Source organism: Mauremys mutica, chromosome 2 (genome assembly GCF_020497125.1).
Source record: "Mauremys mutica isolate MM-2020 ecotype Southern chromosome 2, ASM2049712v1, whole genome shotgun sequence".
Classification (NCBI taxonomy): Eukaryota; Metazoa; Chordata; order Testudines; family Geoemydidae; genus Mauremys; species Mauremys mutica.
The window spans coordinates 93608219-93632264 of NC_059073.1; the positions used below are offsets into that span (position 1 = coordinate 93608219).

Sequence of the window (24046 nt, forward strand, 5' to 3'; positions counted from 1 at the left end):
ATTATTTTTCACAGGAAGGACGGTACAGGCAGAGAGCACAGCAGGCTCAACCTGCTGGAAGGAAGAAGTGAGGAGCACAGGTCTCCAAACCACTGTCCCTTTAAGGGGGTAGAAACTGAGAAGCAGACAGCACAAGTGCAGGAGGAGGAGTGGTGGGGGAGCAGAAGGGTTCTTGCATGCCAGAAGGGCAGCAGGACCAGGGGCAGCAGTGAGGTCTGGCAAGAGGTAGGGCCCTGTCATTACTTAGTTGGGCGAGAAGATTAGACCCTCCTCTCACCCAATGAAAAGCAATGTATAAAAAGAAACAAAATGAACTCATCCTACAGCAGCACCTCCCATTCCACTGAGCTGTGCCTGGCTCCCTACTCTGGGCATTGCAGTGCAAGGGATTATAGCACCAGGATTTGGCCTGGACATCCCCCAGTTAGGGCCATGGTTTTCGTAATTGTCCTAAGCCTCAAGCAAGAAAAAGAACTGAACACAGTAAGGAACTAAACTCTACTAAGGCTATGTCTACACTGCACGCCTTACAACGGCGCAGCTCTGCTGCTGCAGCCGCACCATTGTAATGTGTGCTGTGGGGCCACTCTTTATTTGAGTTCTCCCGGCAACAAAATAAAATCACCTCCAACGAGGGGTGGTAGCTTCATTAACGGGAGCGCGTCTCCTGCCAACAAAGCGCTGTCAACGGGGTGCTTTTCATCGCTAAAACTTGTGTCATTCAGGGAGTATTTTTTCACACCCCTGAGGGGTTTTAGTGATGAAAGTGCCAGTGTAGAGACAGTTAAAGTCAGTGAGAACCAAAAACCATTCATGACAAACTGACCCTTGTGATTTGTCTGGCTAAGCTGCCTAGTGACACAATGCCACGTGTTAATGAGCCAAGCTCACTTCCAAGCTCTTGGTCTGTCAGGGGACAAAAGGGGTGTGGAGGCAAACAAGCTCAACCTATGGATGGGCTGGGGGGTGCCATGATGTTTGAAGGACAGAGGCTAAGGGTAAATTGGAGAAAATGGGGACAGGAATGAGAAGGTCCTTGCAAATCCAAGAGAGCCTCAAGGTGATCTGCACAATAAATTGCATACAAAATTGGAAAAATCCACTGTCAATCTGATTAATGGGGTTCCTTTAGCACACAGGCGGCACTTAAGTATTCCTGTTTTAACTGAATGATAAGAAAGCTTTGGTTGGACAACCCTGATCTCCAACACTATGTGGATGCACATTCTAAAACCAAATAGACTTTCCCTTTCAAGTAATCACGGAATTCATCACATGTTATGTGGAACGAGTACATTAAGTCTGAACTTTTTTTCCCAAGGACATAAGAGCAAGTCTGCCCAGATTCTTTACTTCAGTATCACAAGGAATTTGTATATCCTGAAAGCAGAAATTACACCAGCAAGTTTTGATTTTGCACTGCTCTGTTACACTAGACTAAGGATTCAAACTGGAAATGAGACAAATATTGCTCACTCTCCCCCCCCTCCTCCACACTGATGCCTTGATATTTTTCCATAAGGAGAGATTTATTCTTCCTAAAAAAGCAGAAACAGTTCAGAGAACTCTATACAAGAGGTTACCTTTTAACAGGACATTTAGAATATTGCTGTTAATGTTTTTAAAAGATGATATTTTAATACTAAGTATTCATTTTTATTATAGCATGAACAAGCTACATCTGGTCACGCTAGTTTTCTAACAATGTACATACAGTATTTTTACTCCACTCGGTATAATTTTTTTAATATCAGAAGATATATGATAATTTGTTTTTCCATCATAATGTCAAGCGCAGAAGCTGCACTAGATGAGAATAATATGGCTTAAGGCAAACATTGCCCTGGCTGCCAACTTCTATGCTGCTTGGTTTTCCTCCCCTGCCCTTCACCACACTGACTGAATGCCTGGCTGTTTTTGCTTCACTGATTGGCTGCATCCCTCTTCCCTCCCTCCCTCCCCCTCCCCTGCCCCCTACAGTGAGGAGGCACCAAAAACAGTCTCTGTCCTGGTCAGCAAAATGCCTACGGCTACTCCTGCACATACTGCTTGCTTTGTGGAAAAAGCTTGGCTTTTACTAAAGCCTCTTTAAAAAGATGAAGCCTTACACTCGTCAGGTCTTGGTTAACAAATCTGATGAGATCTATGGCACAGAATGCATAGACAACTATCCTGTCCTTGAAAGAATGTATTCATTCATTACATTTATCCAGTTACTTTTGGACTAACTCATGATTTTATCGCAAATCTTATGCTATATGGCATTTATCTTAAAGCAGTGGCTCCTGAGTCATCTGATTTAAAAAAAATAAAACACTGAGATTCCAGTGCAAAGTAAACTTACTATTCCTTGTGGTTGTGGAGAAAAGCTTAAAAACAAAAACTCTAAAAGGTTCAGAACCCAGAAGGCAAATAAAAATATCCAAAATTGTTTTATAAAGTCTCATGATTTTTAGGGCCCGAGTCATAATTTCACATGCTTGGGGTTAGCAATACTGCTTTTGTATTCTTCTTGTAGTTTTTACTTTTCCTTCAGTATTCATTATACAAATGATACATCTCTTATGTGTTTACATTTTCTGGTTGTGGTATGCATCCTACTGAGACATATAGATTGACAACTCTCTCTGAGGTAGTATAAAAAATTTATACTCACTGTGTTATACAGGACAAGCCAAGCAACCCCATATTATCCCATCCCTAAAGTACTCTTTACCCCATCATAGAAATAACATTTTATTTACAAAGAGAACACAACTTAAAATCATATCAATTGTTCTGGGGGTGGGGAAAGAGGGTGCTTACCCTGGCGAGCCGTGTGCCAAAGGTTGCCGATCCCTGGGCTACAATAATCCAAATATACTTTACAAAAGGAGGAACTAAATCAGTAGTTGACAGAAACAGTCTTGAAATAGAAATCCTTTATAAAAAAGTGTAAATGGTAGGAGTAACTTTTTAACAATACACACACAAAGCAAGGCATACTGTGTATGAGTGACTGACTAACAAGCTTAACTCTTCATTAGCAGTAGTATTATTTTCAAACTGTTTGGAAAAATTCAGCTCTGAGGGAGTGAGCTTTGATTTTGGGAGATGAAGTTACAACCTTTGACTTGTATGCTTCTGAGATACCGTATTTTAGCCACCCGGAAATAGTAAGATTTTGAAGCCGCCTTTCTCTTTGACAATGCACACACAAAAGCTTCTGAATGGAGCTGGGTAGCGAACACATACTTTAAGAGTTCTGCAGACATCCAAAGTATGTCAATTTTCTTTGGGGTGTGATGGAGCTGGGCAGAAGTATAATTAGAGCCCTGCATGGATACCCACTTTATATCCACAGATGCGGATATAAAGCAGATATCCGAGGAGCTGCAGGGCTCTACCAGGAACAACAGTAGCGAAAGCAGCCACATGTCGGGCCGCAACCTGCAGCAGCCACCATCCCGCATGGACAGCTCCTCTGGCATGGCTGTATCACTCCCCAGGCCCGCCCAGGGGGCAGGCACCAGACTCAGCAGCTTGCATGCTCCTGGATTAGTGTGACCAGGGACAACTGCCACAACCTATGCTCCCTCCACGTGAGGGGAAAGCGAGGAGGGAGGCACCAGCTGTGCCACTTCTGGGGCCGCTGTCTGTGGCAGGCCTGGAGGATTTTGTGGCTGAAGTACTGCCACTGCTTCCTGGAAGCTCTCCAGCTTGGGTAAGGAAGCTGCAGGAAACTCAGTCCTGGCCAGAGCACTTGAGGGGATTGTAGGTCTCCACACAGCAGGCACAGCTCTCCATCCAGTCAATCAAACAGCCTGGAGATGCAGAAGTCACAGTGTCCGGCTTTCCGTCTCTTCTTAGCCTTCTCTGCCATGCCACACTCCATGTGTGTGGGCAGGGGGACACGGAGAGTCCAAGTGGCTATGAAGAGAAAGGGAATCCTCTCTACTGTTAATGGCAGACCCCAAGAGCGCAGTGTAACTTGTGAAAGACATGCGAAAAGGTAAAAGCAAGGACTAGCCTCGTCCAAAAACCTGCAGGCACAACATGGGTTGCTGATGCACACACAATTCAAACAGTGACTCCAGCACTGGTATACTCAATTGCTGAAAATTGCGCTCCAGTCTGGGCAGACAGTTCACATACCAAATCTCTGGAGGTGCATCTTAATGCCGCAAAGAGAATCTTAAGTGGAACATTAAAATCTACACATATTCAGTGGCCCACTCCAGCACATATACCCCCACTCAAAATCTGGAGGGAGACACATACAGCTATGAGTATACACTACTCAAACCATAGACAACTTGAACTGACCAATTCATGAGTACCTCCAGAGTCTTCCGAAGACATGCCTGAAATCTCACAAGCCTTTTTTAGGATTGGGCTAAAGTTATTAAAGCAAAGCATTTTCATTCAATCCTGAGGCACACTGGAAAGAATTCTGGAATGATGCTACAGTCCCAACAAATGCCTGATGCTGACCCAACAAAAGAACTTCCAGACTTCAAGCTACCCTGGAAACAATGACACGCTGAACCATCTCAGAACATTACATGGCAGATGCTGTCATCTCTTATACATTTGAAAGATGAGGCCCAATGTAACTGCGGACACCAATCACAAATTAGGGACCTCATTACAAAAGAGCGCCTGCATCAATCATTTGCTGGTGCCAGCTCAGACTTCCACCAAGCCACTTGCAAATTTACTCACTGGCTCAGTAATCTGGACTTGGTGATTTGAATTTTGATACTCACCTCTCTTGCCATATGAAAGACGAACAACAGCCTGGAGATTTTAAGCCTTTCCTCCCCTCCCCCCCATTTTGCTCTAGAGTGCATAGGAGCTGGTATACCTCCCCTGCCTACAGCTGAAGAGCGAGACAATAAACCAGCAGTTTCTCAGTAGTGGAGCCACATGTCCCCTGCCACTGATTGACTGGGTCCGGTCAGCCTCCAAGGTTGCATCAAGCAGACTCCAACATCATGGATTGTGGACCTAGATACAAATAAGAAGTCATCCCTATAAAAAATTATTTCTTAAGAGTCAGTAGGACAGCTCTTTCTTTAAGGAGACTGATGAAGGGGAAGCACATACAATAATTCTCCTTCTGTAAGAACCCAGCTGGCTGAGTAGAAATTGGTTCTGAGGAAAAAATAATTATTTTGAGTACATCATTGGAGAACTACACAAAGTGTTAAACCTTCACTCCCCTTTCCTTTTTTAAATGTTATTTTGCCTGAAAATCACCAAAAACATTTTGGGGAAAATACTCCCTTAGTAGAAAAGAAATTGTGATATGTTTTCTTATGAGTCAGAAAAGACAAAGCTGAGGGAGGAGTGTCTCAACCAAAGAGTAGCAAAATTCTTTCCTGTTTGAGTTCATCTTCACTAGGAAAAAAGGTGTTCGCTAACATGTAGTAATTAACACAAGGTAAAATCCTAGTGAAAACAAAGCTGTCTATATTTTTAACATGAATTAGTGGGTTGAGGTAAACCCTAGGCTCCCTAGTCTTTACCTCAACCTTCTAACTTGTGTTAAAACTACAACTTCTTTGTCTTCACTCAGATTTTACCTCATTTTAGTTATCATGATTTAGGGACACACCCTTTTTCCTGGAGAAAATAAGGCTTTGTGATCAAATTAAAGATAAGGCTGTAAGAAAGATGTGATGTTTTGGTTAAAGAGTTGTGGCAATGGTTTGTTAAAGTTGTGGTTCAAGGCACACAGCCTATCTTCCAAAGCAGAGCAGCAACACAGAAGAAATGCCATGTGTCCTGCTTGGTTCTCAAAGGCAAGCAATGACAGAGGGGCAGGTGAGACAAATCTGAGTGCTGTTATGACCATGTGCACCAGGTCACGACACTACTCACTCAAATTTGCGGTAACTATAAAAAGTTATGGGGTATATTAAAAGTTGTGATTTCCGCAACAAAACTGCAGCCCACTCTTCTAACAGCCTTAGGCCTGGTCTACACTAGGAGTTTATGTCGAATTTAGCAGCGTTAATTCGACTTAACCGTGCACCCGTCCACATCAGGAAGCTAATTAGTTCGACCTAGAGGGCTCTTTAGTTTGAATTCTGTACTCCTCCCTGACGAAGGGAGTAGCGCTAAATTCGACATGGCTATGTCGAATTAGGCTATGTGTGGATGCAAATCGACCTTAGTAGCTCCGGGAGCTATCCCACACTGCACCACTCTGTTGACGCTCTGGACAGCAGTCCAAGCTTGGATGTTCTGACCAGCCACACAGGAAAAGCCCCGGGAAAATTTGAATTCCTTTTCCTGTCTGGCCACTTTGAATCTCATTTCCTGTTTGGACATCGTGGCGAGCTCAGCAGCACCGGCAATGATGCATAGCTCTCCAGCAGAGGAGTTCATGCAATCTCAGAGTAGAAAGGGGGCCCTAGCATGGACTGACCCTTAAGTCTTGGATCTGATCGCTGTGTGGGGCGATGAGTCTGTGCTTTCGGAGCTGCGCTCCAAAAAACGGAATGCAAAGACCTAAGATAAGGTCTCCAAAGCCATGAGAGACAGAGGATACAGCCGGGATACAACGCAGTGCCGCGTGAAAATCAAGGACCTGAGACAAGGCTACCAAAAAATCAAAGCGGCAAACGGACGCTCTGGAGCCCAGCCCCAGACATGCCGCTTCTACGAGGCACTGCATGCCATTCTCGGTGGGTCTGCCACCACTGCCCCACCAGTGACCGTGGACTCCGACGATGGGATAGTGTCGACGGCCAGTTCCTCGGTGATATTCGCGGATGGGGAAGATGAGGAAGGAGATGAGGAGGAGGAGGCAGTCGACAGCGCTTACAACGCTGGTTTCCCCGACAGCCAGGATCTCTTCATCACTCTCACGGAGATCCCCTACCAACCCTCCCCAGCAGTTACCCCGGACCCTGAATCAGGGGAAGGATCAGTCGGTAAATGCTTTAAACATGTAAACTTTTATTATTAATGTAACAGGAATCTGAACTATGTGAAAAGGAGGTCTATATATATGGGGATAGAACAGAAATCCTCCTGGGAGATCTCCACGAAGCTCTCCTGGAGATAATCGAAAAGCCTCCGCATGAAGTTCCTGGGGAGAGCTGCCTTATTGGGTGCTCCGTGGTAGCACACTTTTCCGCACCAGGCTTTCATGAGGTATTCTGGGAGCATTGCCTCCACGAGCATGGCAGCATAGGCCCCTGGTTTGTGCTGGCTTTCACGCAGCATGCGCTCTCTATCTCCTTCAGTGACCCTCCTCAGGGTGATCTCGCTCGGCGACTCCTGCATCTAATTAGGGGAATTAGTGTAATGTTAGGCCTGGTCCAAAGTATTTTTAAAAAATCTCCAGACAGACGCCATAGCAGAGACTCAGCATGCTGCTGTGTGACAAGCGTAACGGAAAGCCAAAGAATCAAATGGACGCTCATGGAGGGAGGGACGGGGGACTGAGGACGCAAGCTATCCCACAGTTCCTGCAGTCTCCGAAAAGCATTTGCATTCTTGGCTGAGCTCCCAATACCTGTAGGGTCAAACACATTGTCCGCGGTGGTTCAGGGCATAGCTCGTCAATGTACCCCCACCCCCCAACCCCAGAAGGAAAAGGAAAAAAAATCGTCTCTTGACTCTTTTAAATGTCACCCTATGTGTACTGAATGCTGCTGGTAGACGCGATGCTGTGGCACTGTACTTGGGGCACTGCATCCTCGCCCCCCCTCCTTGGTGGCTGATGGTACAATATGGCTGATATCTGTCGTCATCATCAGCCTTGTGGCAGATGGTGTAGTGCAATATGACTGCTATCCGTCCTCGTCATCAGCCCATGAGTGCTCCTGACTGGCCTCCCTGTCATTCCCAGTAGACGATACAGAACGGCTGGTAACCGTCTTCATCATAGCAACAGGGGGCTGAGCTCCATCAGCCCCCGCCCTTCATGTGTAAAGAAAAGATTCTGTACTGCCTGGACTATCATAGCAGCAGGATGCTGGGCTCCTCTCCCCCACACTGCTTAATGTCCTGTCTGGACTATCATAGCAGCTGGAGGCTGCCTTCCCCTCATTTCATTTCACTAACAAGTCACTGTTTCTTATTCCTGCATTCTTTATTACTTCAGCACACAAATGGGGGGACACTGCAACGGTAGCCCAGGAAGGCTGGGGGAGGAGGGAAGCAACAGGTGGGTTTGTTGCAGGAGCACCCCCTGTGAATGGCATGCAGCTCATCATTCCTGCATGATCTGACACGGAGCGGCTGTGCTCTCTGGTTCTCTGATACACTGGATCTCTAGTACACTTGCCCCATATTCTAGGCAGGACTGATTCTATTTTTAGATACCATAAAGGAGGGATTGACTCGGGGATTCATTCCCATTTTTGTTTTTTGTGCCCCCAGCTGATCTCAGCCAGGGGCACCTATGACAGCAGCAGAAGGTATAGTGCAATAGGACTGGTAACCGTCATCTCATTGTCAATTTACAATGGCATGGTAGATGGTACAGAACGGCTCCTAACCATCTCTGCTGTCATGCAAAAGCAAATGAATGCTGCTGTGTAGCGCTGCTGAATCGCCTCTGTCCGCGGCATCTAGTACACATACGGTGACAGTGACAAAAGGCAAAACAGGCTCCATGGCTGCCACGCTATGGCGTCTGCCAGTGCAATCCAGGGGAAAAGGGCACGAAATGATTGTCTGCCGTTGCTTTCCCGGAGGAAGGAATGACTGACGACATTTACCCAGAACCACCCGCGACAATGATTTTTGCCCCATCAGGCATTGGGATCTCAACCCAGAATTCCAAGGGGCGGGGAAGACTGTGAGGGGGTGGAACAGGGGCAGAGTTTATGCTTTCCGGATTGCCTGCAGCAGGAGTGCGCATGAGATAGGTGCTGTGCATGGTCTTGTTCACAGAGACAGACTAGACTGTGTTCATTGTTCGCAAAAATGTATCTTTGCAAGGAGTTCACTCCCTTTTTCCCATCACACAGCTTTGACTGTCTCCAGACCTGCCCCAGCATCCCCCTCACAGAGGCTGGTGCAGATTAGGCGGTGAAAGAAAAAGACACGGGACGAGATGTTCGCTGAACTTATGGGCTGCTCCCGAGCCGAGGCGGCCCAGCAGAGCCAGTGGAGGGAGAACCTCTCTCAGTACCAGCGCTCACACAGCGAACGGGAGGAGAGGTGGCGTGAGGAAGACAAGCAGGCGACTCAAACGCTGCTTGGACTAATGAGGGAGCAAACGGACACGCTCCGGCGCCTTGTGGATGTTCTGCAGGACCGCAGGCAGGAGGACAGAGCCCCCCTGCAGTGTATCTGCAACCGCCCTCCCCCGCCACAAAGTCCCATACCCCCCTCACCCAAAATAACAAGAAGGAGGGGCGCCAGGGGCCGTGAAAACTGTCACTGCACCCCAGCAGAGTGCTCAAGTACCCAAAAGCTCTCATTCCCTAAATTTTGAGAAGTCCTTCCCTTCCTGACTCACCCAAGCCCCAATCCCAGTTTCATCCCCTAACTGTCTAGTTGAGTATTAAAAATACTTTGCTGGTAATTACTGCTTCCTTCATGTTTTTGTACAGAAGACTGTATTTGAAGGGCGGGGGGATGGGGAAGGGGGTTGGTAATTGCATAGGACAGTCACCTTTACCAGGGTACAGACACGGGGGCAGGATAAGCAGCAGGTCACACACACAGTGCAGCCAGTAGGCACCCTGGTCGGTATGGGAGGTGGTTTCCATGTTCTGTGTGGGTGGGGGGGTATGTGACTTTGTAGCGGGGGAGGGCAGTTACAGATCTTATGCAGCGGTCCTTGTCCTGGACCACAGAGCCACGCAGCAGGGGAATCTGTAACCGTCCTCCCCCGCAACAAGGTCACATAGCCCCCGCACACAGAGTCCCAAAAAGGAGGGATGGCAGGCTCCGTTGAAACAACCAGTCCGGCACTGCAGACTGCTCTAGGAGCAGGAGCCTGTCATTCCTCGAGTTTAGAGGCGGTCTTTACATCACTGCACACCCTACCCAGCACAGTCTGCGTCCCAGTTTCAACCCTTTAACGCAAAGTCATTAATAAAGAAACCTTTGTTAAGTAACAATGGAACATGTATTTTATTTTTACACGTGTGTTGGAAGGGGGGAATCGGGGTGAACGGGGTATGTAACTGCAGAGGATAGTCAACAGTAACTGGGTAAAGAAACAGGGGCAGGTTCAGCTTCTCTGTAAAGAAACTGAATAGTCATAGGTTACCCTGCTCGGTGAGGAACCTAGCTTTCAAAGCCTCCCGGATGCACAGCGCTTCCCGCTTGGCTCTTCTAATCGCACGGGTGTCTGGCTGAGCGTAATCAGCAGCCAGGCGATTTGCCTCAACCTCCCATCCCGCCATAAAGGTCTCCCCCTTGCTCTCACAGAGATTGTGGAGCACACAGCAAGCTGCAATAACAATGGGGATATTGGTTTCGCTGAGATCCGAGCGAGTGAGTAAGCTCCTCCATCTCCCCTTGAGACGTCCGAAAGCACACTCCACCACCATTCTGCACTTGCTCAGCCGGTAGTTGAAGAGTTCTTTGTCACTGTCCAGGGCGCCTGTATAGGGCTTCATGAGCCAGGGCATTAGCGGATAGGCTGGGTCCCCGAGGATCACTATAGGCATCTCCACATCCCCAACCGTTATTTTGTGGTCCGGGAAGAAACTACTTTCCTGCAGGCGTCTAAACAGACCAGAGTTCCTAAAAACACGCGTGTCATGAACCTTGCCCGGCCACCCAACGTTGATGTTGGTAAAGCGTCCCCTATGGTCCACCAGTGCTTGCAGCACCATTGAAAAGTAGCCCTTTCTGTTAATATACTGGCTGGCCTGGTGGTCCGGTCCCAGGATAGGGATGTGAGTTCCATCTATAGCCCCACCGCAGTTTGGGAATCCCATCGCGGCAAAGCCATCTATGACAACCTGGACGTTTCCCAGGGTCACTACCTTCGAGAGCAGTAGCTCAACGATTGCGTGGGCTACTTGCATCACAGCAACCCCCACAGTAGATTTGCCCACGCCAAAGTGGTTCGCTACTGACCGGTAGCTGTCTGGCGTTGCAAGTTTCCAGAGGGCTATGGCCACTCGCTTCTGCACAGTCAGGGCTGCTCGCATCCAGGTGTCCTTGCGCTTCAGGGCAGGGGACAGCAAGTCACACAGTTCAAGGAAAGTGCCCTTACGCTTGCGAAAGTTTCGCAGCCACTGTGATTCATCCCAGACCTGCAGCACTATGCAGTCCCACCAGTCCGTGCTTATTTCCCGGGCCCAGAATCGCCGTTCCACAGCATGAACATGACCCATTGCCACCATGATCTCCATGGCGCGGGATCCTATGCTTTCTGAGAGGTCTGTGCCACTCTGACACTTCATGTCCTCACCGTGCTGCCGGAGCCTCCTCGCCCGATTTCTCAGCAGCTGTTAGTTAAACAGCAATGCAGATGTCCAGAATGAGATTACACAGTGCAATATACAGTAATTTATCTCAACTTTGAAAACTGCTTTGTCAGAGAGCTATATTTATGTATATATCTGGCTGAGATTTTCATGCTCTGTAGTACCTGAGCATAGAGAGTAACTTTACTTTTGGGAAAGAAAATGCTGATGAATTTCCTGCTTTGATATTTTACTTATAACAATTACTGCAGGTCAGTGGTTTGGTTACAAATCCACGAGTTTAAGTCTAACATGATATAGCCAATACCATTCACAAATTCACCAACAGTACCAAACAAGCAAGTCTTTCTCTGAAAGCCAGACATCACTAGGTGCTACAGTAACTCTTGAAAACAAATAAGCACCATAAAAGTTAGTGGCTGGCATATAATGTTATCTTCCAATTCACTATTACGAGTTTCTACTAATAAAATTACTTTTACTGGCACGAACTTCTCCATTGTATATGTGAGCAATGCCTATTTCTTCATTTTGTGCCATGACTTTTCTGCTGCTCTCATTGATACATAAACTGCACCATGGCTCAAATAGTAAGTATCAAGATTCTTTCTTTCTAGCCATCTTATCATCCCACATTGTAAATAAGGACACTTATTCAGTCAGCTGGTAAAGGTGCTTAAGTTCAATGCAATCCCTTTGTCCCCTGCTCGAAACCCTAATGCATTATCCCTGGGACAACTCACCTCCATATGCTAGGGCACTGAGGGAGTTCCAAAGTCATTCATGATTTCAAGTCTCTCGTGCATAGGCTCTCTCTCTAGAACTTTGTAACATCTACCGATTGCTTTTCATCAAGCATTTGGAAGGACAGAGAAGACAAATAGATATATAGCTTAACAACAGGTCTATTTTGAACTCATGGCAGATAAGCATTGATTCCATGATCAGTGCTGATACAGAGGAGAGATCTAACTAGACAGATTTGTGTCCCTTCCAATAGAATTTTTTTTAAAATATAAAAAAAACTGTTTAGATCTGACATTTTAAGAAAAATAACCAAAACTACAATAGAGAAACATTACTAATACACAGTTATTTATATTTGACTATTTTAGGGTCTCATTTTATAGCTCTGAATTAGCTATCTAGAGTCCCACTTCAAGGTGTATATAGCATGAGTTTCATAAAACCATCAGCTGCTTCTTACAGATCAGCTGTACGTCTGAAAATATTTTGTATTTTTCATTAGTTAAGTAAACCCTGTTTGAACAAACCACTTCAAAGCACACCCTATTACAATGTACTTAGCAAATGGGAAAAAATCTAATTTGAAAACGTATTGCATATGAAAAAAATTATGCAACAAAAGTTATATATGATGTACAGAGTTCTTAGTTTATGTAAGGACTGTCCAATCTCATATGTTTGGAAAGCACCCAGCACATTACAAACTCTACCACAAATAAATAAGAATAATATAATATAAACCAGGAAAGGGACTAGATTAGACAATTGCTAGTGGTGTCAAGTAGGCATAGGTTTTATTTAAGAACTTTCAGTTAATTTTGATCAGGCTTAATACAATTTGTGATTGAATAAAAACCACGAGACCTATTTAATGAACGTAATAAAATGTGATTTTATTTTACGTAACACTAGCTTCAATGGTTCGTAGTTTCTTATAAACTTGTGATCAGTCACAAGGCCCCATATCTTTTGAAATAATCATTTCATTTCAAGGGAAGCATTTTCCCCCCCAGTACAAATATATTTGCACATGCTCACACACCATCCTTTCCTGGAAAGGCACAAAATTTTTAATAATTTCCTTCCTGTATAGCATTCACAGATTACTGTTGTAAAGTTTTTACAAATTTCAATATTTTTTGTTTGTTAAAGGAGGCACAGGAGTATTTGCTGCTCTTGCTTCCCTACCTGCTACTGCTTCACTATATGACAGATTTTTTTATATAAAGCCTATCATCTCAGAAAATCCCAGTAAGCTTTTCAAATTATACATTTAAAAATTAACTCATTCACCACTGAAATGCAACTGCCTCTGGGGTGGAACACATGAATCCATTTACCAGCACACAGAAAAAATACATACATTTAAAGGCAGAAAATGAAGAATATCATATCCTACCAAAGCTGCCGGAGAGATTTAGGTACTAGGGCAAATGTAATTATTCAAATAGAAATTTGGCAATCCTATGTGTGTAAAGGATTTACTATAAGAATATAAACTACTTTATTTTCAATTTCCATTCAAATCTTGTAACTAAGGACTGTGTGTTGTTAAGCCAACAATTTCTCCTAAGCTTCACTGTGTCAGCACTACAAAGGAAACCTGCCACTACAAAGTTTGATGTTCTTTGTTACTACAATTTATAAATGGGAAATGATAAAATGTCTAACCCACACTTTTTCCTCTTACATTGTATCTGGAAAACTTTGTTTTAAAACTTGCCATCACAGTAATTTTATAAAAATGTAATTATATTTGTCAAAAAGAAAAAAAGATTAAAACAAAATATCAACCATCCAAATGTAAACAATCAATTCAGTTGTATATCACAGTATACACTAAAATACAAATGCAAAAGAAATCTTTTACTAACCTATATCATTCATGTTTCAGGAATAAGATAGGAAAGGTATGCCAAAATGTTGCCTGTTTCATTTCCCTTTTCTGCACCGTGTTTGGTAAAAAAAAAAGACTTATTTGAAGAATGAGGACCTACACAAATATGTAAGCTGTCTCTTCTTTTAAAACAAAGAACACACAAGGGATTTACCACTGAGAAGAAGCAGTATAAAAATCTCACAGGACATTTTATACTTCAATATGACACTTTGAAGTATGAATGAAGTACAGAAATGCCTCTTATTTTGAAGAAATGCTGTGCGGAGTTGTAAATTTATAGTATGGTAAATGCTACTTTAAATAAATCTATCCCAGTTCATGTTATGTTTGCTGAAAACAAATGGATTATTATTTTAATTCTAACATATTCCTCTTTATCTGCTTTAGTCTCAACATTTTAGTATAATTTATTTCTATTTCTAGGGCCAGTATTTCATTAACAAATACCCCTGGCCCCTTTTTTTATTTTTCATTCTCTGTATAGTTGTATCACCACCTTTCAGGGTTAAATGCAATACATTTTCTATTATTTTAATCACACTCCATTTCACAAGCATTTTATTTCAATGCCTTTCCAGTCCTGAAGCAATAAAAAAGCCACCTTTGTTTCCTTAGTCCACTCTAGACTTCATGCCTTCTGTCCCTTATGCTTGGAACTGTCTCTCCCTCTTCTCATACCCCAAATGACCTCACTCTTTCTTGAAATCCCTCCTTAATGCACCCTTTCTTCTGTGAAGCCTTTCAGTTATGATCTTTCCTAGCCATTTCTAACATTTCAGTCTTGCACCCGTCAGCAGCTGGTTTGTGTCAGAACAACAATTTGGGGACTTTGGGGTAGAGGTGTCTCATGCGTAGGAGCAATGCTATGCATAATGTCAGTACACAAATAATAATAAAAAATACTTTTGTCTGTGCACTAGCATTGTGACATCTCTGATGTTCACATGAAAGGGCACAGCCACAGGGAAGAGGCCATTTACTTGTTAACTGACAAACTTATTTCTCCTTTATAATGAAAACGCATTTGAGCAGCTGCGCAGCAGAAAGGATAGTCTAGGCAGGCACCACATTCATTGTATTTTGGTACAATCACATTGAAAGAGATCATGTTTTCTTAGCAACAAAGTGATGGATTTCTTTTAAGATTGTGTTTAGAATTCAAATAAGCAAGGCTGGTTTTGTAATTAAGACACTGGACTGGGACTAAAAAAAACTAGATGAAACTCCTGGCTCTGCCACATACATCTTACATCACATTGGGAAGTCACTTAATCACACTGTGCTTCAGATCCCCATCTGGAAAGTGGGGATAATAATACTTCCTTTCTCCCACCTTTTGTCTGTCCTGCCTGTTAGGCTCCGATCCATTCAAGTCATTGGGACTGTTCATAGTGCATAAAATCAAGCACAGGCATAAGTAATTGTAAGAATGGGGTCTTCAATTGTAAATTCTTTGGGATAAGAAACTCTTTCTTACTGTATTATGTGCAGCTTTGAGCAAAACAGAACACCAAAATCAACTAGTGCCTCTAGGTGCTGCCCATGTAAATAAAAAACTTTATTTGATTAAAATAAGACAGGCTTTCATTCACTTTCAACCAATAGTTTTACTTCAGTAAGGCAATTAACTACTCCTTTAATTTATAAAAATATTTTACAATTTTTTAAAATCAGCACACCCAAAATTAATCCCAAATTTTTTCTTAGAGGAGTTGAGCAATTTCTCCCTTTTTCTCCTATAACTGCATCCACCTAAAATCTGTTCAGTCTTCAAGGAAGAGCACCCAATAATGATCCTGAAGCAGTGAAAAAAAATTGTATTCTAATATATTTTCCCTAGCTACAAAGCTTAAAATATTATAAGTATTTCCACAAAACACTGCATTGTGAATTTTTAAAAGGCAATACCAGTTTTACTTATATAATGTCATTTTCTGCCAATTTGTACACTTGTCTGCATCTTAAGTATTACAGAAGCATGACAAAAGTGAATTCCAGAATTATGTGAAAAACATTTTACATGAAATATACATTTCTATATTTTAAATAAAAGCACATTGAAAAAGTTTTTAGACAATTTGAGTTGAATTACAAAAAAATAATGGAATGGTGGGATACTAAGTTTCATGTTCTACAACTACTTTAATGGTGTGATAATCAAATCCTTCAAATAAATGTTATTAGAAATCATGCTACCATCAGCTTTTCAATTAAAAATAAAGAGTGCTTCCCAGCACTCAATATGGGTTAATTTCCAATTCAACTCCAGACTCCATTACCATATGACACACACTTGTAAACTACACAGGGCTTTTGGGTTTTTTGTTTTTTTTTCAAAATTACAGGGTAAAAGGAGGCCTCACAAGAAGCCACAAGTGGGTTCACGTTGTTCATACATATGAGAGAATTTCCTGTTGTGTTAACTTTCTGAAAGGGGAAAGAGCAGCAGAAGAAATGTCCGTGAAAGGTCTGGGAGCTCTAGTTTCTGAAGTGAGAACAACATATGTCCACGAAACATACCTAAGCATGGGCAGACCTACCAAGTAGCATCTGATTTGCCATTCTACAAAATGTCCATTCAAACATAAACCACTGACACATGAACACCATGGCTGCAGTGAAGGAGTTAAGAGACTTCTAAACCCATGTAAATCTAAACCCATTTTTCTAATGTTTGGTCCTTGAAATGTATTTTCTTAATGGCTTTGGTCTATACAACACAGAACAATTAAGAGCAAATACACCACAGAATTCTAAGTGGTGTATAGTCATAATTTAAATGTTTCTCAGGAACAGATGGAGTTTTAGAAGTTTTTGAAGGCCAAAAGGGAGGGAACTTTGTTTACTTTAATTGAGAGTCTCTTCCAGGTATATGGGTAGTATGAAAGGCAACACTAATTTGGGTGCGTGGTCAAGAGTACAGAGTAGAAGAGCACATAGGAACACCAGGGAGAGATGAAGGCAGGGAAAAGATAGGGAGAACTTTGAAAGAATAGTTTGAACATAATGTGAAAAAATGGGGAGAAAGTGGCAAGCGGACAGAAAACTAAAAGTGTGGGACTAGCGTCTTGGCAGTGGGGATGCACAGGAAGGGTCAATTTCTGCAGATGCTAAATAAGCATTTGGGAAGCATCTGGATGCAAAGGGAGTCAAAGATAAGACCAGTATTGTGAGCAGGGGCGGCTCTAGGCACCAGCAAAACAAGCTGCTGCCTAGGGCGGCAAAATATAGGGAGCGGCAAAAGGCTCATCCTGCCGCTGCGAGCCGAGGAGTGGCCCGTCCCCTGCAGCCAGGCGGGGCCGCGCTACCGGCTCCGCTTGGGGGAGAGGGATGGCCCCTTACCGGTAGCGCGGCCCCGCCTGGCTGCAGAAGACGGGCCGCTCCTCCTCCGCTTGTTCCCCGGGTCCTAAACAGCCCGTCTCAGAGCTGCGTGGTCAGGGGGCGGGGCTACAAGCTCCGGGCCGAGCGGAGGCAGCTGAGCTTAGCCTGGAGCTTGCGGCCCCGCCCCCTCCCCACGCGGCTCTGAGCGGGGAAGAGCTCAGCCCCGTCCGGAGCCATGCGGCTGCCGCACGGTGAGCCGGGGGTAAGCAGCCGGGGCGGGGCGGGGCGGGGGGTGGCTAAGGGGCAGGGAGTCCCGGGGGCAGGGAGGGGGCACAGGTTCTGTGGGGGGGGCGGTCAGGGGCCAGGGAAGGGGGGTTGGATTGGGGGGGGTCTCAGGGAGGTGTTTGTCAGGCACCCCCCGACCCCATTACCCCCCAGGCCCAGCCCTGACCCCCAGCTCCAAGCCCAGCCCCTCTGAGGTGGGCACCCCCCTCACCCCATTCCCCCCACAGCCCTGACCCCCAGCTCCAAGCCCAGCCCCTAGGACCTGGGCACCCCCCCAGCCCCATCCCCCTCACAGCCCTGACCCCCAGCTCTGAGCCCAGCCCCTCTGATCCAGACACCCCCCTCACCCCATTCCCTCCACACCCCTGACCCCCAGCTCTGAGCCCAGCCCCTCTGATCCGGACACCCCCTTGACCCCATTCCCCCCACAGCCCTGACCCCCAGCTCTGAGCCCAGCCCCTCTGATCTAGACACCTCCCTGACCCCATTCCCCCCACAGCCCTGACCCCTAGCTCTGAGCCCAGCCCCTCTGATCCGGACACCCCCGACCCCATCCCCCACTGCCCTGACCCCTAGCTCTGAGCCCAGCCCCTCTGATCCGGACACCCCCGACCCCATCCCCCACTGCCCTGACCCCCAGCTCTGAGCCCAGCTGCTCTGAGGTGGGCACCCTCCGACCCCATCCCCCCACCCCAGACCCCCAGCTCTGAGGCGAGCCCCTCTGAGCCAGACAACCTCCGACCCCATTTCCTCACAGTCCTGAGCCCAGCCCCTGTGAGCCGGGCACCCCCCAGAGCCCAGCTCCCCACCCAGCCCTGGGCAACAGCAGCACCACCTCCAGGCAGTGACAGCCCATTGGCACCAACCATCACCATCACCCAGCAACAGCCCATTTTGTAATTGCAAATGTATACAGACCAGTAAAGCATTTAATGTTTTTAAATAATGTATTTGGTGTATTTTCAAATTATTACAAATTAATTTTCACTAGTTATTTTTTACATTTCCAAATACATGTTACTATAGTATTGCAACTTTTTTTTAATGGAAGGGTCCCCCAAAATTGCTTTGCCCTGAATCCTCTGGGCGGCCCTACCCAGTGAGTGTGAGGAGCCGGGGAGGGAGGGAAACGGGGTCCCCTGGAGCCGAGCCCGGGCTGCGATGGTGGCGAGGGGCTCCTGGAGTGTGTGAGGAGGTGAGCGGCCGACTGGGTTCGTCAGTGCTGAGCAGGTAGCCCCGCAGCCGGAGATCCTCGCCTTCCCTCCTGCCAGGGCTGGGCCAGGGCACCGTGAGGCTGAAGAGCAGCAGGTCCAGGGGGCTCTCCAGGTCTTTGGCCGCCAGCATGTCGAGGGTGAGGGCGGTGAGCACGAACTGATCCACCTTGGCCACCAGCAGTGCTGCGAAGCCCAGGGAGGGGGCCGTGTTCTTTGCGCCACCCCGTAGCCGTGCTGCCACCTGGAAGTACTCCCGCTCCGTGCTGCCCAGCAGCTCCACCCGCATGGGGACAGAGTCGCAGCTGGGCCAAGGCTTGGCTGCAGTGTGCTGGTAGCGGATCCCACATTTCGGGGGGAGCCCAATGCTGGGGCAACAGGGGGTGTGAGTGGGGGGTACTGGTGGGCGGGGGGGGGCTCATGTCTGGGGGCGGGGGGGTGGCAGCCAAAAAATTTTTTGCTTGGGGCGGCAAAAAACCTAGAGCCGGCCCTGATTGTGAGCCCAGATATCAAGAGAGAAAAAGATACCGATTACTAAGATGAGGAAAATGAAATTGAGGTAATGGCACAGAATCCAAGGGGCAAGAGACTAGTAGAGACGCTGGAATGGACAAAGGGGGAATATATTCACTATGGAGACATAATTGGGAGCCATCAGCATAGACATTGGCAATAACTGACCCCACAGGAAAAGATGATTATCCAGTGAGAAAGTTATACAACAATGAAAAATGGAGCCAATGAATGAATCAAAATGGATTTTGACAGAGGGTGGAAGGGAGAACCCTTCAAAGACATGATATAATCATGATAAGAAGAGGTGAGAGAGGAGAACCCAAAGATTGGGTGTCTTGAAGTCTAGAGAGCAAGAGGATGTGGAGGACAAGCACACACCTGACTGTGTCACATTTAACTACAGTATCTCTCTACTCCTTAACCAAACCTATAACTAATCTACTAAGTGTAAACAGCAGAGTTTTTCTAGTTAATTATTTAACATTAACTTCCTTCTGAAGGTGAATTACTTAAGGTGCTACATAATTAATGCTGGTTAATAGAAGAGAGGAATGTGACAGAGTGCACCTGTGTCCAGGCTGTAACAGGAATCTCAAAATAATCTTTGCTTTATTTGTAGGATCAGCCCTGAATAAAGATATCTTTAAAAAAAAACATTTTTCTTCTCAGTGGACATAATGCTGCACACAAAGGCAATAATGACAATCCATAACAGTTCAGCATTGAATGACTTTATGTTCTTGGATCCATGTTATTATTGAAATGTAACCCCTTTGCCTCAGCAGGCCCTAACCCTAACCCTAGCCCTAAGCAAATTCAAACTCTTTCCTCACCAAAGAACAGTAAGTATTCAGTGTTGCCAACTCTCAAATTTATGGAGAGTTTTACAATATTTGATGTTTTTCTTAACGTATCAGGTCCTGAAGTGAAGTGTTTATGTGAACAGCTCATCTTTTATTTAAAAGAAAAAATTCTAGCCTCCACGATTGTGAAGAAAAACTTGAAATGTCACTTGAGCGTGTCCCAAATGCTCAAAACCCAGAGGCTAAATAAAAAGAACTCTAAATGAATTATTTTAAAAATCTAATGATTTTTAAGCCAATCTCCAGATTTATTGAAGTCTGACTCTCTCTCTCTCTATATATATATATATATAATACACACACACGGTTGACAATTCTGAGTATTTCTGAAATAGCCAACCTGATGACCTACTTCGGGTTGCTACCCTACTGTTAATGCACATCTGACACTAAAATTCCACCTAATTTTCACACTAGATGCATATCATCACAGGTAATCTTTGTGAATTTTATGACAATACCAAAAACTTCCCCCACTCATTGGAGAGGCTAGAACGTATTTAAATCAGCAGTTACCAAATTCCATTCCACAGACCACAGACAGCTAAAAATACATACACACTTTCATGCCGTGTTCCCATGTAAGAACTGCCATACCTTCCACAGGGATGTTCTGCAATTGTGAATGGGAGGGGGAGATTTGGGAACTTTTTTTTTTTTCTTTAAGATGAACTGGAGGCAGGGCTCAAAGTGAGGGAAAATTGTGTGCACTGGGAGGATTTATCTAATACTGTAATGTAGGTCAGAACTAAAGAGAAGAGCACAGGTGTTATAAAGCAAAGTAGGTATGAGCACTGCAGATACAGTATACAGACACATGAATAATTCTCTCATTTTAATGCTTACCCTTTTGTTTTAAAATTTAAATTTCCTTATTAGTTTCATCTTTTCAATCTCTGCACCATTTTCCTTTTGGTTCAAGTGAAAATGACAACATCGGCATTTATTTATTCAACTTCAGGAAAATGGCTGGTTCTGAGCTCCTGTGGTGGAAAGTGCAAACACTCAGCTCCCTCCCAGCTCCTGTTTACTTTGAATTCTGACTGAAAGCAAAAGCCTGGTAAGTAGAAAAATACATTAAAATAAGGCTGACTTAGTATTTTCATGTCATGCTCCTTGGCGTACAAATACACACAAGGGCAGGTTAGCCATTCACATGACAGCATATGTGAGTCTCAAAACCCACTCAGTCAGAAATGAGTGAAACTAGAGATGAACTAAGTACACTTAAAGAAAAACGGTATATTAAGCAATTTCTCTCTTAAAAGGCTTAAACATTTACTAACATAGCCCAATAGAGTTATAAAAACTATCAAAATGGACATCAGTTTCTCCCCCACAAGAGACCAGTCACTCCCAGTTTAGTCAGAGGAAGTTACTCATATCCTGCAGTGGGAGAACGGCGTTAATACGAGTCCAAAAGAATATCTGGAAGGAGCAAAAGCCACATGACATTGATGCACTACCATATTCAGATACTTAATAGCCACCTCATCAAGTGCGCCTTACTTCCCCAAACATTATGTAGTAAGGTTTGCTGTGCTTGCCATGAGGGGTGGAAGGTGCGGAGGGTTGTTTTTTGTTTGTGATTTCCCATTAAGTTGCTGTTCTACCTATGGAAAAAATTGAGCAGGTCCAATACTTTCACTTGCACATTATATCACTGAATTCAAAGAGAGACTGTTTTGGAAGAGCCTTTGGTGCCCTCGAAAGTCTTAGAGGCTAGGAGCAGCTACAGCATCAGAAGGACATCCTCAGGCTTCAGGGAGAAGACTTTTAGCTAAATTATGCTAGCTGTCTGTTCCCGGCCCTACTTGTCATCAGCACAATGGAGGAAGATAATGGAGAATTGTATAGAGAACATAGTTTTTAAAAAATGGGAGAGAGGAAGCAAAAAAATAGGATTTGTTTGTTTGTTCTTTGCTTTCTTACAGGACAAATGAAGAAGTGAATGAAAACCCAAAGCCTCATTGTTCAACCAAACATCTTAAGATGGCTGCAGAGATGAAAAAGCACCATTCAGTTGCACTTAGGCAAGAGAAAATGAGCCTGATTATTTTTACCATTCCACAGAGGGGGAAAAATGATAGTTTACGAGAACAAGTGGAAAAAGGGAGCTTGGTCAAGTGGTTAGAGCACAAGACTAGGCCCTGAGACTACACTTCCTTTCTTTGCTCCATGACCTTTTTCTAGTTACTTAAGATTTGCATGCTCTAGTCTGCCTACATGTAAATCTTTTGTGCACTTTGATATCGCCAGATGTGGGAGCAAAAAATATAAACAAGTACTGAAAATGCTGAAGAAGAACGGGAGGAAGAGGATGTCCTTGTTTTTTCCTTGGGCCAAAAAGTCAACATCATATCATTGGATAGAGACTGTCAGGCAAGCGTTTCTAATGGAACTAACCAGATTCAGAGTTCTGGAGAGGTTTCTAGTGCATCTTACTTCCTTCACAAATATATGCGGCCCTAGGTAAACTCAGACAATGGCATCAAAGACCTGTCCCTAAGCTCTCTTCCTCAAAGAGCATTCAGCTTCTGTTCACGCAACAAAGAAAATATGGTATCTAAAAAAAAAAATCTACTACTTTTTTAATCATCAATCATTGCATGAAGCTTTTATCTCATTTCTTGTAAGTCTGCTCATGGAGGTAAATCAGTTTCAACTATTAATAATAGACTCTTGTCCAGGATTAAGTAAAACAAGAGCCATCATTCTGTAGAAAAGCATCCAGTATCTTATTTGTCAAACTCAAAAAGGAAAAATAAATAAATAAAAGATCTGAAATGCTGTAAATGCAAAGTAATAAAATTTGAGTCCCTAATTCTCAGTTCTGAATTCTGTAGTATCAAATACTCTGAAATTTAAAAAAAAAAAAAAAAGTAGGCCACACCAAATAGAAATATGGGCAAAATACCTATTTCATGACAGCAAAATGCTGACATACTCTGGAAAAAGTAACCCTAAAATACTACTTGGCATATCTTCATGAGGATGGAAGAGCAGAAATTTCAGAACTGCTAGTTATGCCTTAACCTTGCATTTTGAAATCCAACCCTTTTAAATTTTTTTTTTAATTCTTACATGTATTACACTTCATATATTTAAAATATCAGTATGAATGTGAAAATACTGGCTTCAAACCCCAAGCATTTTTTATTCACAATTGTCTGTTACCAGCACCAAAATACAACTGGAGCAAAATCCAAGTATGCAAGGCAACTGACCTGACTCCTTTTGTTCAAAAAGCATAATTTTTGTCCCTTACCATCAAGATTCTTAATTCTCCAATTGCCCTGTTCTCCGATTATTTTCTGTGTTGGCTATTTTACAATTGTGCTTTTTTAGAGTATGCCAGCACAGCAATAAAAGACCCAATTCAGCTGACTGAGGCACACAGGGCTTGAGCTGTGGGGCTATAAAATTGCAGTGTAGATGTTCAGGCTCAGATGGGAGCCCAAGCTCCGAGAACCTGCAAGGGGGAGTGGGTCTCAGAATGCAGGCTCCCACCTCAGCACAAATGTCTACACTGTATTTTTACCCCAGCAACCCTAGCCTGAGCCAATTCACCCAGGCTCTGAGGATTTCTTTTATTGCAGTATAGATGTACCCTTAGTCACTACCATAGATCTTCATATACAGGAGGCACTGTACCTACTTCTGTTGCTCTATATACTCAGCAGATTTTTCAGAGACACCAATAGTGCCACCTGTTCCCGCCAAAAACCTTACAGCTATTTGTCATACAAAAAAAATTTTAGATTAAACTTACTTGTACATAGCAAAACCAAATCCTAAATACATAAA

At 44.3% G+C, this 24046-nt stretch overlaps 1 protein-coding gene across 2 annotated transcripts in view; it reads right to left on the bottom strand.

The window, feature by feature from the left end:
* Positions 1–24046, bottom strand: part of SPIRE1 (spire type actin nucleation factor 1) — a 176801-nt gene that overhangs the window by 122273 nt on the left and 30482 nt on the right. Inside the window, exon 1 of one of the 2 annotated variants that reach the window (XM_045006337.1) lies at positions 4306–4441. The exons of the other annotated variant lie outside the window; for it this stretch is intronic. Coding sequence (XP_044862272.1) covers positions 4306–4404 — 99 coding nt within the window. The 5' untranslated portion in view covers positions 4405–4441. Of the gene's footprint in view, positions 1–4305; positions 4442–24046 lie in introns of those variants that run through there. 2 annotated transcript variants of the gene reach the window in all.